Source organism: Scophthalmus maximus, chromosome 21 (assembly GCF_022379125.1).
Source record: "Scophthalmus maximus strain ysfricsl-2021 chromosome 21, ASM2237912v1, whole genome shotgun sequence".
NCBI classification, from domain to species: Eukaryota; Metazoa; Chordata; class Actinopteri; order Pleuronectiformes; family Scophthalmidae; genus Scophthalmus; species Scophthalmus maximus.
The window spans coordinates 8932176-8946456 of NC_061535.1; the positions used below are offsets into that span (position 1 = coordinate 8932176).

General features: G+C 47.2%; 1 protein-coding gene and 1 non-coding gene across 7 annotated transcripts in view; one reads left to right on the forward strand and one right to left on the reverse strand.

Annotated features, from left to right (window-relative positions):
- Positions 1-14281, forward strand: part of LOC118291287 (partitioning defective 3 homolog) — a 289475-nt gene that overhangs the window by 29509 nt on the left and 245685 nt on the right. For all 6 annotated transcript variants that reach the window (XM_035619432.2, XM_035619430.2, XM_035619429.2 and 3 more), the window contains exon 2: positions 2185-2286. In XM_035619432.2, coding sequence (XP_035475325.2) covers positions 2185-2286 — 102 coding nt within the window. The remainder of the gene's footprint in view (positions 1-2184; positions 2287-14281) is intronic.
- trnaw-cca lies at positions 4346-4417 on the reverse strand. Its single transcript has one exon. It is a non-coding gene; the product is annotated as a tRNA-Trp (tRNA).

The following is a 14281-nucleotide window of genomic DNA, read 5'->3' on the forward strand; positions in this document are numbered from 1 at the left end:
TGCAAGAGCCCGTTTTGTGCAACGTGTTGACTCAGTTGCAGAGATCATTTAAAGAAAACTGAGCTGAGGTTGAATGCTGAGCGTGCTGACACTTAATCAACTCTGAATCAACCGCTGTCCTCCCTATCCACCGTTACTGTACTGTCACAATGCACTCCTTGTTGGAAGGATCCGCTCCCCCCGCTTCCCTTCAGTCCAGTTCTACTGGTTTCCATACGACATGTGTTGAACGTTTGAGGAAGCCCATGTGTGCCTAGTGTGACAGATGTGGTGAAAGCTCATTGGCCGACTCCCAAACTCATGTCAGGGAGCATGTGCCAGATATTTATCTTTATATGTAAAGTTATTGTTTTAAAGGGGAATTGTAAATAAATCGTCCCACGAAGCATCTTTCAAGATCTATGTGACACCAAGGCCTCGCGAATTGTTGTGTAAAGATACGATGCACAAATGAGATTATCAGCTGTCACTGGGAAGATAAATCATGTTCTCAAATACCATGAAAACAGTAATAAAATTAGTCCAATAGAGCCCGGTCGATATGGGAGGGTCTTACTTATCTACCAGGAAAAAAAAACATGAGTCGTGTGTGTGTGTGTGTGTGTGTGTGTGTGTGTGTGTGTGTGTGTGTGTGTGTGTGTGTGTGCATGAGTTAAGACTTAAGTATCTACACCAAAGTATTCCGTGATGATCCCCAAAACACAAAATCCATCCCACTCCCAGTCAGCGAGGAATCCTCTGATGTTACTCCCATTATGAGGAGTCTCGAAACTGGGAATTCTCAAGTACTGATTTTGGTTATTGGGAGGCATTGATGTAAGGATTTTTTTACATAATTCAAACCTAAACTGTATTTGGCAAAATCTAATTCTTGCCTCCCGTCCAAAGTGTGTTTCTGGGATTACGTTTTTGCGGCTGAGCTTCCCTCAGAATGATATTTCTTTCTTGTAATCCATCTGAGGAACGAGTCTGGTCGCGGATGCCAAACAGACACGGAGCGCGTCAGAGTTTGAGACTTTAAGGATTTTCTTTCCCGAAGCCTTAAAACAGAGGGTCAGTTTGCGGTTTGTAATGGCTTCCAGAGATGGTAAATATATGCAGTGTCTGTCTTCCTCTGGGGTTATATATGATTTGTAGTGGCGTTATTGTGTAGTTTTAGCATTCTATCTCAGGTCGGACCAAGCTTGGCTTCCCAGGAAACACAGTCCTGCATTCATCAACACAACACATTATACTGCACACGTACGAACCCTCTATAGGTTTCTATCATGACCACAATGTTGAGTTGCTCTCTCCATTGTCCTAAACAGTACTTACTTTCCTTGTCTTGTCTGTGGAGAACGTGCCCGATGAACTCGCCATCCTTTCCCTCTGACTAACCCCTCGGAAGGAAGGAAAATACCACACAGTCATTCCCCTCATTGGTTGGACCATTTTGCCTGGTGAACCACATTGGAGCTCGGTACAACAGAGCCGTGCATGAAGGCATTCAACCACAGACCTGAAGACAGCTCAGTTTGGAGGGGAAAGTGACGGAGGCAGGGGAAATGTGAGTGAGAACAAAATGGAGACAAAAGAGCGAGGAGATTCTCTCCTCGCATGGCGGATGAGGAAGGACGCAGTCCCTGAGCCGAGGGGTCGCTCTTTACCCTCCTGCCTGACTGGGCCATCATGCCAAACGTCCATTCTGGTTCTTTGACTGTATTTGATTATAGTGTATTTTGCAAAATGTCCTACATTCACCCAAGACATGAGGCTGCTTTGCACATCCAATTTCCCCAATTCCCCACAAAGAAAAGTCTTTTAAACGTCTTCACGTCTCTTTTACTTTGAGAATATATTATAATTTGGGAGGGAACTTCCTTCGACGAGGGAAGTCGGACTCATCTACTCCCTCCTCTGCTCCCACGTGAACAAAGGGTTCGAGCCATTTGCTCATTTTTGCAGGCGATCCAGCGGGGGATTAAAAAATATGTCATAACTGCTATCATGCTGTAAATCCACAGCCAAGTCCGGGCCCCCGTGCGCGCCGGCCGACTGGATCGGTGCATGAACCACAGTGTGACTAGATCAGCTGATTCTTAAGGACGCACAAGCTGCTTAACGCTGCAAGAGCACATGGCGCGAATAAACACAATCTCATCACCGGGCTAATACTCGCTCTCTCTTTTGTTTTTCTTTCAGGGCGTCAGCTACTGGGTCCAGGTCCACAGGCTGGAACATGGAGACGGGGGCATCTTGGACCTGGATGACATGCTGTGTGATGTGGTGGATGACAAAGACAGGGTGAGTCAGATTCTGTGCGCGCGTGTAGGAATGAGAGAAAAAATTAAGTGTTTGCATATTTCATTAACTCCTTCGTTCTCCAAACTGTTTCCACTCGACTTGTCCCTGTGCTTAACGTCTTTGCTGGGATCTGAACTCTGAATCTTCGTGCATTACACTCTGGCAGGACTACAGAGAGCCTCACAGGCATGCGCGCATGATTACACCTGTCTGCTGTTTACGGTCTCGTCATTACTACGACATTACGAAACAGTGAGCGACTGCACACCCCCATGTTCTCCGTTTAATCATTGCAACCTGTTGGCAGTTCTCCACAGCTCTCATACCTGTGGAAGTTTGAATCCCACAGTGTAGTCTGCCGTGTTACGCTCACGGTTCCTCTTTTATGTGTCTCTCTCTGTGTGTGTGTGTGTGTGTGTGTGTGTTTTTCTAAATTTGCTAGTATAAGAGTGTGTGGGCAAAATGTAAGAGGCAGCATGATGCTGCGCGGCCCACCCCCCACCCACTGGACCAGCTGTAAATGATTACCCCCGGTCCCACTGCGTCCCTCCCATGGGAACAGCGCTGACTACACCTGAGTCACTCGCTCTTCGGCTTTCATGTCGGGCCAGTTACTGGGCTGTACCCCCTTGTCTGTGTCTCTGTGAGTGGGAAGTGGTTTGAAGGGTTATTCTCATCCGGCTGCACGGAGGGCATGGTGGGTGATGGCGGGCTGTGTGCCAGAATTTACTCCACAGCGAATGCGCACATGGTCGCCCGACGTTAAAAGATTCCCAAATGAAAATATAGGATCGATTTAGCCGACGTCCTGGTGTGGGTTCGTCATGGACGACTTGAATGGACGATGGAAGTCAACAGGATCCTGGGACTGTCGATGTCTTGGACGTGCCACTGTGATCTTGTGAAATCTGAAAATGTATCCTGTGTGTTTTCTGCTGCTAGTCCGTGCTAAGCAGCAGCTGATCTGAACAGTTGGTCTGCACGGCTGAAAATGGAAGATCCTCTCTTGTTTAGTTCAGTGTGCATGTGCATCTAATACACACCTAATGACGACTGTGTGGTCGCTGCCATGGTTACGTTCCAGGTGGGATCAGTGGTGGGAGCAGCTGTTTTACACCTGCTGACTGAAACACTCGTCCTCCCTTTTCTTCCTCATCTCATCTCATTTTGTCTCATCTCGTCCTCCTCCTCCTCCCATCTTCTGTGATCATCCTCAGCAAAGAAAGAAAGCAAAAAAAAGAGGCAGTTAAATTGAACCAATACAGATGTAAATATACACATCTTTTTTTCATTATGTTCATTTGCGCAGATGCTGTGAGTATTTGCTCCCTCTGGTGGTTGTCCGGCCTCATTGCATGTCTCTGATTAGACTTTACTTTTCTTGCTATGATAGCATTTAACCTTCCTGTTTCATGACCAATTGAGAGACACAATAAAGATACCTTTACTCGAAGGTGAACAGCCATATTTGTCTGTGCATGACTTTAGCTCAGTGTGTGTTTGCTTCTTTTATGTGGATATAGTTGTAGTAGCAAATCCAGTCTGACCGGTTCTTTGCATCAGTTACTGCCTCCATCCCTGTTCTTCTGTCTAATCTACCAACAGACACACAGGCAGGCACACTGCTGTGGACATGGTGCTTCCACAGCAGTGTGCCACTGAGGCTGGTTTACTTGTTCTTTACCCGGAATTGGCAGATTTTTTTTCCATTGTTGTGCTGCTATTTGATGGTATAGAGCTCAAAGCGTTTCCTGCCCTTGTGTAGTGCACGTGGGGACACAAACTCTTCTGCTGTGGCTAAACTTACACATAAATGTGTTCAGACTGACAAACGCCCGAATAGTGCTCTTCAAACGGAAGGTGAAATGATAGACACTTCCCTCCCTCGACAGTCATGATCCAACGTATTTTTCATGTTTGTGAATATGCAGCTGACCAGGGTTGTTTGGCCCAAGTGACTGGGTCATTTTCATGTGTGTGTACACAGTTGACTGCACGGGTTCAGCGGGTTGCCTCCGCTGGTGGTTGTGAGCATCCACCCGTTCACCTCAAAACACACTGACCCCGACGTGATTTGAACACGCAACCTTCTGATCTGGAGTCAGACGCGCTACCGTTGCGCCACGAGGTCCTGTGTTCTGGCACCGTCACGTGACGTCCAGAATTTACAATTAGGTCAGGTAGGTCGGTAGTTAGATTGAAGTCAACATTTTTTCCTGTAACGAAATGGCCAACGGGCCAAGTCTAGGCACAATTTTCAATTAGATGGAAACAAATGGAAGTGTTGTTTGGCGCTGTGAAATGCAATTCGTTGATTCAGTCTACGTAAAAAGACTTGTTTACAATGTAATTCAATAATCAAACCTATTGCCTCAACAGGACCAACTAACCAATCACCTTTAGACCACTAGGACGTATTTCATAAACACTGAAAGACAAAAATGTTTCTATGCCACAACTGGAAACAGTAAATCGTTGAGAGGACATGAGAAACCAATTTTTCCACACCATAGAATGGTACTGTATAGTGTGGTCCGTCACATGAATGAATGATCTCATATCTACTGTGTGTCACTGCAATAACAAGGGAACAAAACAGCGGGGGGGGGGGGGGGGGGGGGGGGGGGGGGGGGGGGGGGGGTAATGTAGAAACTACTGATTGCAAGTTTCAGTCCTTCTTTCGTTGGGAGCACCCAAACTCTGTTTGTGTGTGTGTGTGTGTGTGTGTGTGTGTGTGTGTGTGTGTGTGTGGTTGTGTGTGTGTGTGTGTGTGTGTGTGTGTGTGTTTGTGTTGTTTGTGAGACATCTGGCAGAGGATCAGCAGTTAGATTTGTCATGCTGTGATTCATATTCAGTCACAGAGCTGCATGCCGCAGCCTGTCTGTCTCTGCTCCACAGATCTTCACACTAATGATCTAACTTCCATTTTAACTGCACAGGCAATGTGAGAGTACGTGTTTGTACAGTTGAGGCAAGGTTCAGTTTTGTGTTGCACAAATGGCCATGTTGCTGAACTAAAGAAAAGTTATTTTCTTCTAAATGCTGGTTGTTGTCATATTGACTCAGATCGGTTTCCTGGAGATCTGGCTCAGGAGCTTTCACATGCATCCTGTTTGTTCATGATGACCTCACACCGTTCACAGAACTGCGTCTCGTTGTCTCGGATGTATGCTCTTGCAAAAAGCTTTTCAGGAGTTTGTTCATGTTCATTGGCCATGTCGCCACAAGCTTTTTGGTGCACTACTGCCACCGACTGGACTGAAGTGTGAAGTAGTACTTTGTTTCAGTAATGGACGGTGGAGGAGGATGGAGGGATTCAAAAAAAACAAAAAAAAGCTTTCTTTGCAAGTGTTCCATTGAATACTATTGACGTTTATATATCCATTGCACTGGTAGGAGAAAAAAATCAAATGTCAAATGTTAAATGAGCATTTAACCTTTTGTTTCGTTGTGTATGATCCCATCCCTCATGTGGTCACATGAGGAGAGGAACAGGCATGAGAATGAACATATCACACTGGCTACTTGATCAAATGAATAAAACAAATCCTGCAAGTATAGAGTTTAAGTTCAATTTCCAAAATTGTTTTATCAAAGTTATTGACTATTCCATGAATGTTACTTTAACAGCTGCAAGAAACAGCCCAACAGGCTTCACATGAGCCCACTGTGGCTTGTGATTTATTTTTCATGAATAGTACATTTGTTTTAGAAAATCTCTCCCTCTCTCTCTCTTTTTTTGTCACACCTCGCTCTCTGTGCAAAGCGGAAACATATTGTGCTGATACATAATAGTTACCGCTGCCGACTCCCAGCCTCAGTGAGCCGACCGAGTGTTCGGCAGGGCTGAATGAGCCCCGCGGCAAGTCAAACAACGTCGTACAAATGCTTCAGTTAATCTAGTGACGAGGGAGGAGGTGGAAACATCTCGCTGAATGAGAGCCTTAGGTTAGTCTTAAGAAAATTCATTCCGTGTGGAGAAACCCCCCCCTCCCCCCCGCCCGCCATATAGCCGTGGAATGACCGGGAATTGCTGTGATGCAGACGCTCCATCCATATAGCAGATGGCAATGAGGCAATTAAAATGACTCCTGGTTAGATGATGGCCCCGGCTAAGAAAATTCACAAGATGCGTCCGTGGAAATGAGTCCATAAAGGAAGGAAATGGGCGTGATACGGCCAATTAGATCAAAATAAGATTTAACTTTAATGGTCATTGCCGAGGGATTTGGCCTTTCGATGGATTAGGCTTGTTTGTCTGATCGTAGCAGTGGAGCTCACTGGAGAGAAGAGGCGGAACACATTTGCTGGCGTCTGTGCCGCTGTTGTGGCAAAAGGGAAGTTCAGTGTAAACGTGCAGCTCTCCGGGGAGACATGCAGCTCGGGGCACGTTGTCGCCCACCGACCCGGATCCACTTGAGCTGTCTGTCTCGTCTCATGTCCTGGCTGTGGCCGCCCGCACGTTCCCTGTTTTCAAACTGCACGGCTTTAATTCCCCCCTCACTTCACACGGTAGTAATTTGTGCGTTCACTTGCTCCTCGGAGGGTCTCATCTTCCCGAGTAGTGAAGTCGCTGCTGCGACTTCGGTGAGGTTCATCCGCTTAGAAGTCAGAATGTGGGGGAAACCACATGGACGCTGTGAACAAAACGTGTTGTATTCATGTGTTTCGAGCGTGTAAACAACACCTTCACACCTCTTTCCAATATTTGGATGATAACAAAGACAAAGGATTGGGTGAGACAGGCGTATTAACGTGCGCGCGTTAACCATGAAAACATCTGTGCTGGCCAAAAAGTGTGGTGTTAGGTTCTTGTTAGAGATGGACATGCAGTTGGCAAGTGACAAAAGTGTAACATTTGACAAGTTCACTTTAAAAGCTACAATTTAGAGCTGTTGATTGGTTTAACGTGTTTGACATCAGCAGCTAACAAACTTCGGAGTCGTTCTTGCGCCTGGAGCCGGCGTTCACGTGAATTTTCCCGAGCCGGGAACTCAATTGTTCGGATTATTCCGAGGCCACATGAACGCGCCTTTGCGCTAAACTGAGCCCCATCCGACTAGTCTGCCCCTGCTAAGTGTGCGAGTTAGCGTCTGGGCGTTTTGTCCCCAGGGGCCTCGATAACCAGCGAGTGAGGAGGACTTTCCAGGTCCCTCGAGTGTCCGTAGCCTGGATCTCCCTCATTAACGCAGGCGAGTCGAAGCAAGCACATCCCCCTGGGCTCAATGAGTGAGGGGCCGAGGGGTGAAGCCTCACAGGTGACAAAACAGACAAATCTCATTACAGGACTACCCTGAATCACCTGAGTCAGCAGTTCAGTGTCTTTTTACACAGCAGGTGCATGCAGCGTGCAGACGTGGTGCATGATGGATGTTGCAGTGGCACTCGTCAACCACAGAGAGGCACCTAAGCCCAAGCAATGGCACCATACAGCGTTGCCTGTGTAGCGTCTGTTGCACAGAAAATGTCTTCTTTTTTTGGGGGGGGGGGGGGAATGGATATCCAGCCTCGGAATAACAGACGCACCTCAGCCATGTCAGGGGGAAAAAAAAAAAAAAAGCCAAACGTAGGAACCCAATGTAAAGAAAAAGAAGCGGGGCGAAGGGAAGTGACTGCCTCCCCAGCATGTGTTAATATCGCCTGTCTATGATGAGTAGCACATTCGTGGCTCCTGCGGTTGAGCTCCTCGAACAGTTGGCACTTCCTTGGCCCCTGAAGTTGGCATTGCCATGGCAACAGCGGCCGGGTGCCAACTGGGCACCTGTGCTGGGTCGAGATCAAGCCGTGAGTGAAATTAGCCAAGGCTAAATCAGGCTACCAGCAGCTGCCCCCTGGTACCAGAACACTGCCGCGGGAAATCAAAGACTAATTACTGTGTTTGTCTGCGTGTGTGTGTGTGTGTGTGTGTGTGTGTGTGTGTTTGTGTGTAAGAGTTTGTCTGTCTTTCTCGGTGTGTGTGTGTGAGAGTTTGTCTGTCTTTCTCGGTGTGTGTGTGTGTGTGTGTGTGTGTGTGTGTGTGTGTGTGTGTGTGTGTGTGAGTTTGTCTGTCTTTCTCGGTGTGTGTGTGTGTGCGCACAGGCGCGCCTTTTTGCTTGAACGCAGCTTCTTTCGGCATAGATCGAGGACTATTGTGTGTGGGTGGCTGTCTCGCGCCATCGTCTCTCAGACAGTTTAGTGCTTTCACCTTACGCTCCGAGGATTTATTCGGTATTTCCTGTACATCTCTCCAGCCGCTGGCTTGAGAAATCTGCCCTGTGAAGTACTTCCAGAACATTTTACTGTAATAGATCCATGCAGCCCTATTAATTTTTGCAGTACAGTGTAATAAAAGTTTTCTTGTTCTGCTGGTGGAGGATGAGAGAGTCTGAGTAATTGAAACTGTCAAACCGTTCTTGTGTCTTTGGATTGTGCTAATGCAGGGCGTCTCAAACTTTTTCCACCCCCAACCTCCCCACACCACAGTTTCTTCATCTGAGGCCGGTTTGCACAGCGGGGATCATGGACTGTAGCTGCGATATTGAGCTGTCCCACCGAGACAACCACCTGACCGACCAAATCACGAGTCAAATTCAGCTGCCAAATCAAGGTGTTTCCCCCCAGTTTCATAGCATCAAAAAACTATTTAAAAGCAAACTGATCAGAAACCATCTTTGGGAAAAAAATGGCTGTATGTAATTTGACATTTTCGTCCCATCTGCTTACACGGAAGAAGCGGGGTTAATGACTTGTACTGCAGCCAGCCACCAGGCCACACGCACCCACACACACACACACACACACACACACGCACGCACACGCACACACACACGCACGCACACACGCACACACACACACACACACACACACACACACACACACACACACACACGACATGTGTGTCTCTACAGTTGTGAGGACCCCCATTGACATAATGCATTCCCTAGCCCATTATCTTAACCATAACCATTACAACTAAATGCCTAACCCTAACCCACACCTTGACCTAAACCCAATTCTAACCCCAAAACCAAGTCTTAACCCTCAAACAGCCCCTTGAGGTTGTGAGGACCGGCCAAAATGTCCTCACAACGTCAAAATGTCCTCACAACGTCAAAATGTCCTCACAACGAGGGTGTAGAGCCAAAATTAGAAAATTAGAAAGACATGCTCGCACACACACACACACGCACACTTGAACTCCTCCTGACATCACACTCATACGTTCCCACGGAAACACACATGCCCACACGTACAGTACATCTAGACAGACGCACACGCCGCTGTAGCCATCTGTAATTAGCCAGTGAGGGACCAGAGCCGGCTCTGCAGACTCGTGCGCTAACAGAATTTATCCTCACTTCCGCTGCTCTGCCCGGAGGGTTGCAGGCGGCAACAAGCAGTTTTTCATTGCATTTTCCTCCGGGGCTTTGGATTTATTGTCCGTTGCTGCTTGTTTATTAGGTTGCTAGTTTTTGCACTTCACTTGCGCGGGGTAGATTTGTTGAGCACTGTTGTGTCTCGTTCAGCAAATCCCTCCTTCCCACTTATAATCCCTCACAGAGGGGAGCTGCCCGGTGCAACTGCTCCAGAGAACCGCCGGCCTTTATTCTTAGCTACTCTCAAGTCTGTGGGTCAGTGTGCTCTTGTGTGTTACATGAACCACTTGCTGTTTTTACTGTGAGTAGTTGACTTTTTGAGTGCACTGGAGTGGCTTAAGCCAGTGTTTGTTGTTTGTAAAAGCACCAAATTTGTGGGAAAGGGGAAACTTTTTCAAACTCACGCAATAATGACGGTAGTTTCACAGCAGATGGTGTTCTGTAAAGTGTACAGATAATTATATCTCATTATATCGGAGGGGAAATATACCTCTAATAGGGGTTCATTCTTTTTTCTCTCCCAAGGTGATGTTAGATTTCTCTACGCCCTCTAAACACAGGGTACAATAAATGTGGCGTTTGCAAGCTGTGCAACTTTATTGTCATGTATTTCTGCCGGCTAGAAATATATTGGAATGAGTTGAGGCTTTGTGCCAGGAGGGCTTGAGGAAAGGTCATGTGAGGGAGGATAAAGTCACACACACATTGAGCCGGTTGTGGTGTATGAATGGGTCAAGCAGGACTCTCACCCAGGAGGCTGAGGTCCAAATTCAGCCTCATTATTTTACTCAAACTTATCACTCTCAGTATTTTTTCCCTTAGTTTTATTACATATCTGGCAGAACGGCTGTTATGTGTTGCGAAATCTTTTGCCTCTCAGGGTTTCCGTAGGTTGGAGGGCTGCGGCAGTCTGAGGGGTCACCAGACAGCCTTGAACGTGGAGCATGCCCACCTGCGGAAGATTCTGATATAGACCCGCCGTATAGACGACGCTGATCCATCCTTGTCGACAACGCCACTGCTTCATCTGTGTAGCATATGCAGTGTGACGTACACATCCCCTTTGCCTGGGGTAAGAATGATGCCGCTTCATATTGCAAAGCAGCGGGCGACTCCTCTGTCTTCGGCTGTGGCCTCCCCCAGAGCCGGGTGAAATCAGGTCATATCACCGAGTGTTTCTTCCAGCTCGAAGGCAGCCCGGCCAGCCACGTAGGTGTCTTTGATTTCTCCTCCATGACAGCCCCCCTGCAGGAAGAGGTTTCTGCCGAGGCACCAAATTGCTACTGACACTGCGGCGACTCGCCTGAGCGCTGTCTGGTAATTCTGTGGTGTTTAACCAGAGGATAGTGGATAGGTCAGTGCCAAAACAGGAAAACATAGTGGAAGGACTCACACAGAAAGAATGAAAGTGCAGATATATCTACGCACCAATGTACCAACAGTCATGCACGTACCCACACACACACACACACACACAGACATACTATAAGTGACCACATACACTCATCCTCATATTGTGCACATGTGTGTGTCATGCATTTTGGATGTTTGTTTCTAGTTGACAGCTGTCAGGCCCGCTTTGGTTCCAGCGTCTGGATACTTTGCCAAACGGGCCTATTATCTGCAGTGGTGGAGTCCCGGGGAGGGGCCCGGTATCGCCTCGGGGGGTCGATCCGGGGTCAGCCGCAGCGAGACAGGCCCTAAACTGACGTGACAGATACAGGCTCCCCTCTGGGATCCTGCCGCCCTCCCAAGGACCCCCGGAGGGATTTACCTCGGAGCGTCAAGATAGCAAAGGACAGCAGGCATCAGACTGACACGGGGGAAGAGACGGCGCCCTGGTTTCTAAACGAGTTGCGTTCGCCGTTTATACTAATTGTGTCTTCATGTGGCTGCAGTAGGACCGGCCCCTGAGTCTCTCCCGCCTCACCTCATGGGGGCAACAGTGTATTCTCCGTGTGGTTCTGTGAGCATGAGCTGCCTGTTCAACAGGAACTCCGGTCTTAAAGAGAAAACTTCAATCTACCATCAATTGCTTATTCTTTTGAATATAGACAAATTCCTCCCTCACCCTGCTGCCTCTCAGCTCCTTGTTAGACCAAGTGAGCGCCTCTTCTGCATGACAAGTATCCCAGCGCAGCCTTTTGTCTCTAGAGTCTCCAGACCGTGAGCGACTGTTTTCAACACTCGACTACTTCCCTCAGAACCACACAATTACCCTCACAGATCCAAAGTCGACCCAAGGTTGTGTCTGAAAATTGGCTCTCAAATAGACTTTGAAAGGGCGAAGCTCTGTTTCAGACTGGGTTAATTTATTACAGGGGATATGATACACACCAGGCTGGCTGGGCAGAGGGGATTTGAGTATTGAAGCAATTAGCATAGCTGTAACTACAATGCAGGGGCAAATAGAAGAGGGACCTCTGCATATACATGAGCAGTCAACGTGAACCTGCAAAAACACATCCATGCAAATACTGAGGAGGAGAAATCCAATAGATTGAGGGAAAAAATGGAAAAATCTAAGGCAAATAGAAAGACAAGTGATACATCAAGCAAGTAAGCAGCAAAGAATAAACAACTAAAGACCAGTGACCAATGAAGGAAAGAGAATTATGACACTCAAGTAAAGGAAGGAAGCAATGCAGGAAGCAAAGAAGAAACCCAGTCAAAGTGGAGTGCAGGCGTTGCCGCGAGCTAAGCTGAGTCTGGCGTCGCACCAAGCTGAAGTTCACACTGGCACAAGGAGGTAGGGCCGTGCCAGGGCCAGGAAGCTAAGCCCGGTTTGGAGAGCTTTAGACGGGCATATTGTAGCAGTCAGAGAGCTGAATCCCCTCTAACACCGCGGCTGTGCGCTCTCATTGCCTCTCTCCTCGTGACAAAAAGGCTAAAGACCGCTTCAGATCTGCTAAAATACCGGGGGCTTACAGACAGGCTGGGGCGCTGCATGCTCTCCTCTTGCACCGCGTTCAGTCTGGAGTGCTGCGTACTGTTTTACATACTTCTCTACTCATTTCAATCGCACAAGTTAGTCGGCTCAAACAGCCGCTGCATTTTTGATAGTGGCATTGTTAAACATCTTTACACAGAAAGTATCATTTCATAGTTTGTGATCATAGTTTAGCACATCAATTCGTAGTCCGCGTGTGATCGTCGCCATGGCAACCGATGTCAACATCCCTCGTCTCTCACTTCCGTTGTCGCTCATTTCCCTTGTGTTGTGGCCTTTGCATTCCACATATAGACTTTTGGGCCAAACACTAATAATATTCTCAAACTGGAAGAATATAAAAAATTTGCTGCTTCTTCTTAATCAATCAATAAAAAATTAGAGGAAGCTATAGAATACAACAACAGTACATATAACATAAAACATGTTAATGCAATGGATTTTGATAAAAACGATATTGTGATTATTGATATATAGTCAACATTTAATCTAAAAAAAATGTATATTTTCAAAATAAATCAACGTCTCAGTGCAGTCTTAATAGAAAGAGTCTGATCTGACATTAATATGGAATAAAAAATCTTCTGTCTCCATCTTTGTGTCCTCTTGTGTCCCTGCACTAGAAGTCAAGAATACTAAGAGCTCTATGCTTTTCATGATGGAGGGTATCTGAAGGTTAGTGGGCCAATTTCAGAGACTGTGTCTCAGTGGGTCTTTGTGTGCAGCCGTGGTTGTACCCAGAGGGGACTTTTTTTAGGAAGAAGACCCCCTCCGTCGCTATTCCTTCCTTCTCCTATAGTGTTTAAAAAAAGCTCATACATCACATGCAGTGAGTGTGTGTATGTGTGTGTGTGTGTATACAGCATGTGTGTGTGTTGTATTGCATGGGGAATCTTGAGAGTCCCTGCATGAATGCCTTATGTCTCTTCAACAACAGATGTACCACAGCCTAGGGTTGTAGCTCGTTATGTGTGTGTGTGTGTGTGTGTGTGTGCGCGTGCGTGCGTGTGTGTGTGCGTGTGTGTGTGCGCTAGGGAAGACTGCATGCTATTCCTCTTCAGAAGCCAGTGGGGAATTTTCTTATGAGGCAGAAATAATAGGCACCCATTTATCTCTGAAGACATTCATCCGTCAGCGCGAACACACACACACACACACACACACACACAAACACACACACATACACACATCTGATGGTTTGTGATATTATTGCTCTCTTGTGCCAGAAGCTCTGTCCTGTATACACGTATTAGAGTGAATGTCTGTCTTTACACAGAGGAAGGAGAATCAACGTGCGATGCGCTGCGTCGTCCCCTGTCAGTAACTCTCCCTGGTTTTTATTGGTTGGGGCCATTACACTGTAAAAGCCCTGATTCACTCAGCGACAGTGTGTGTGTGTGTGTGTGTGTGTGTGTGTGTGTGTGTGTGTGTGTGTGTGGGTGGCCTCACCTACTGATGACACCCCCAAAGGACACACAAACTACCCTCTCCACGGCCGTTAAAACACTCTCTGCTTTATTTTGTGTGATGTGTATGTATGCAGCCAATGCAGCTCCCGTGTAGCTTATCATTCTCCTGCGAGGATCTAAAATCATCACTCTCTGCTCTGATGTTTTGTCAAGACAACCGGAATCTCCAACCTCTTTTAATGTCTTCCTTTGGCTGTTCGTGCGCCACTCGCCGCTTTGTC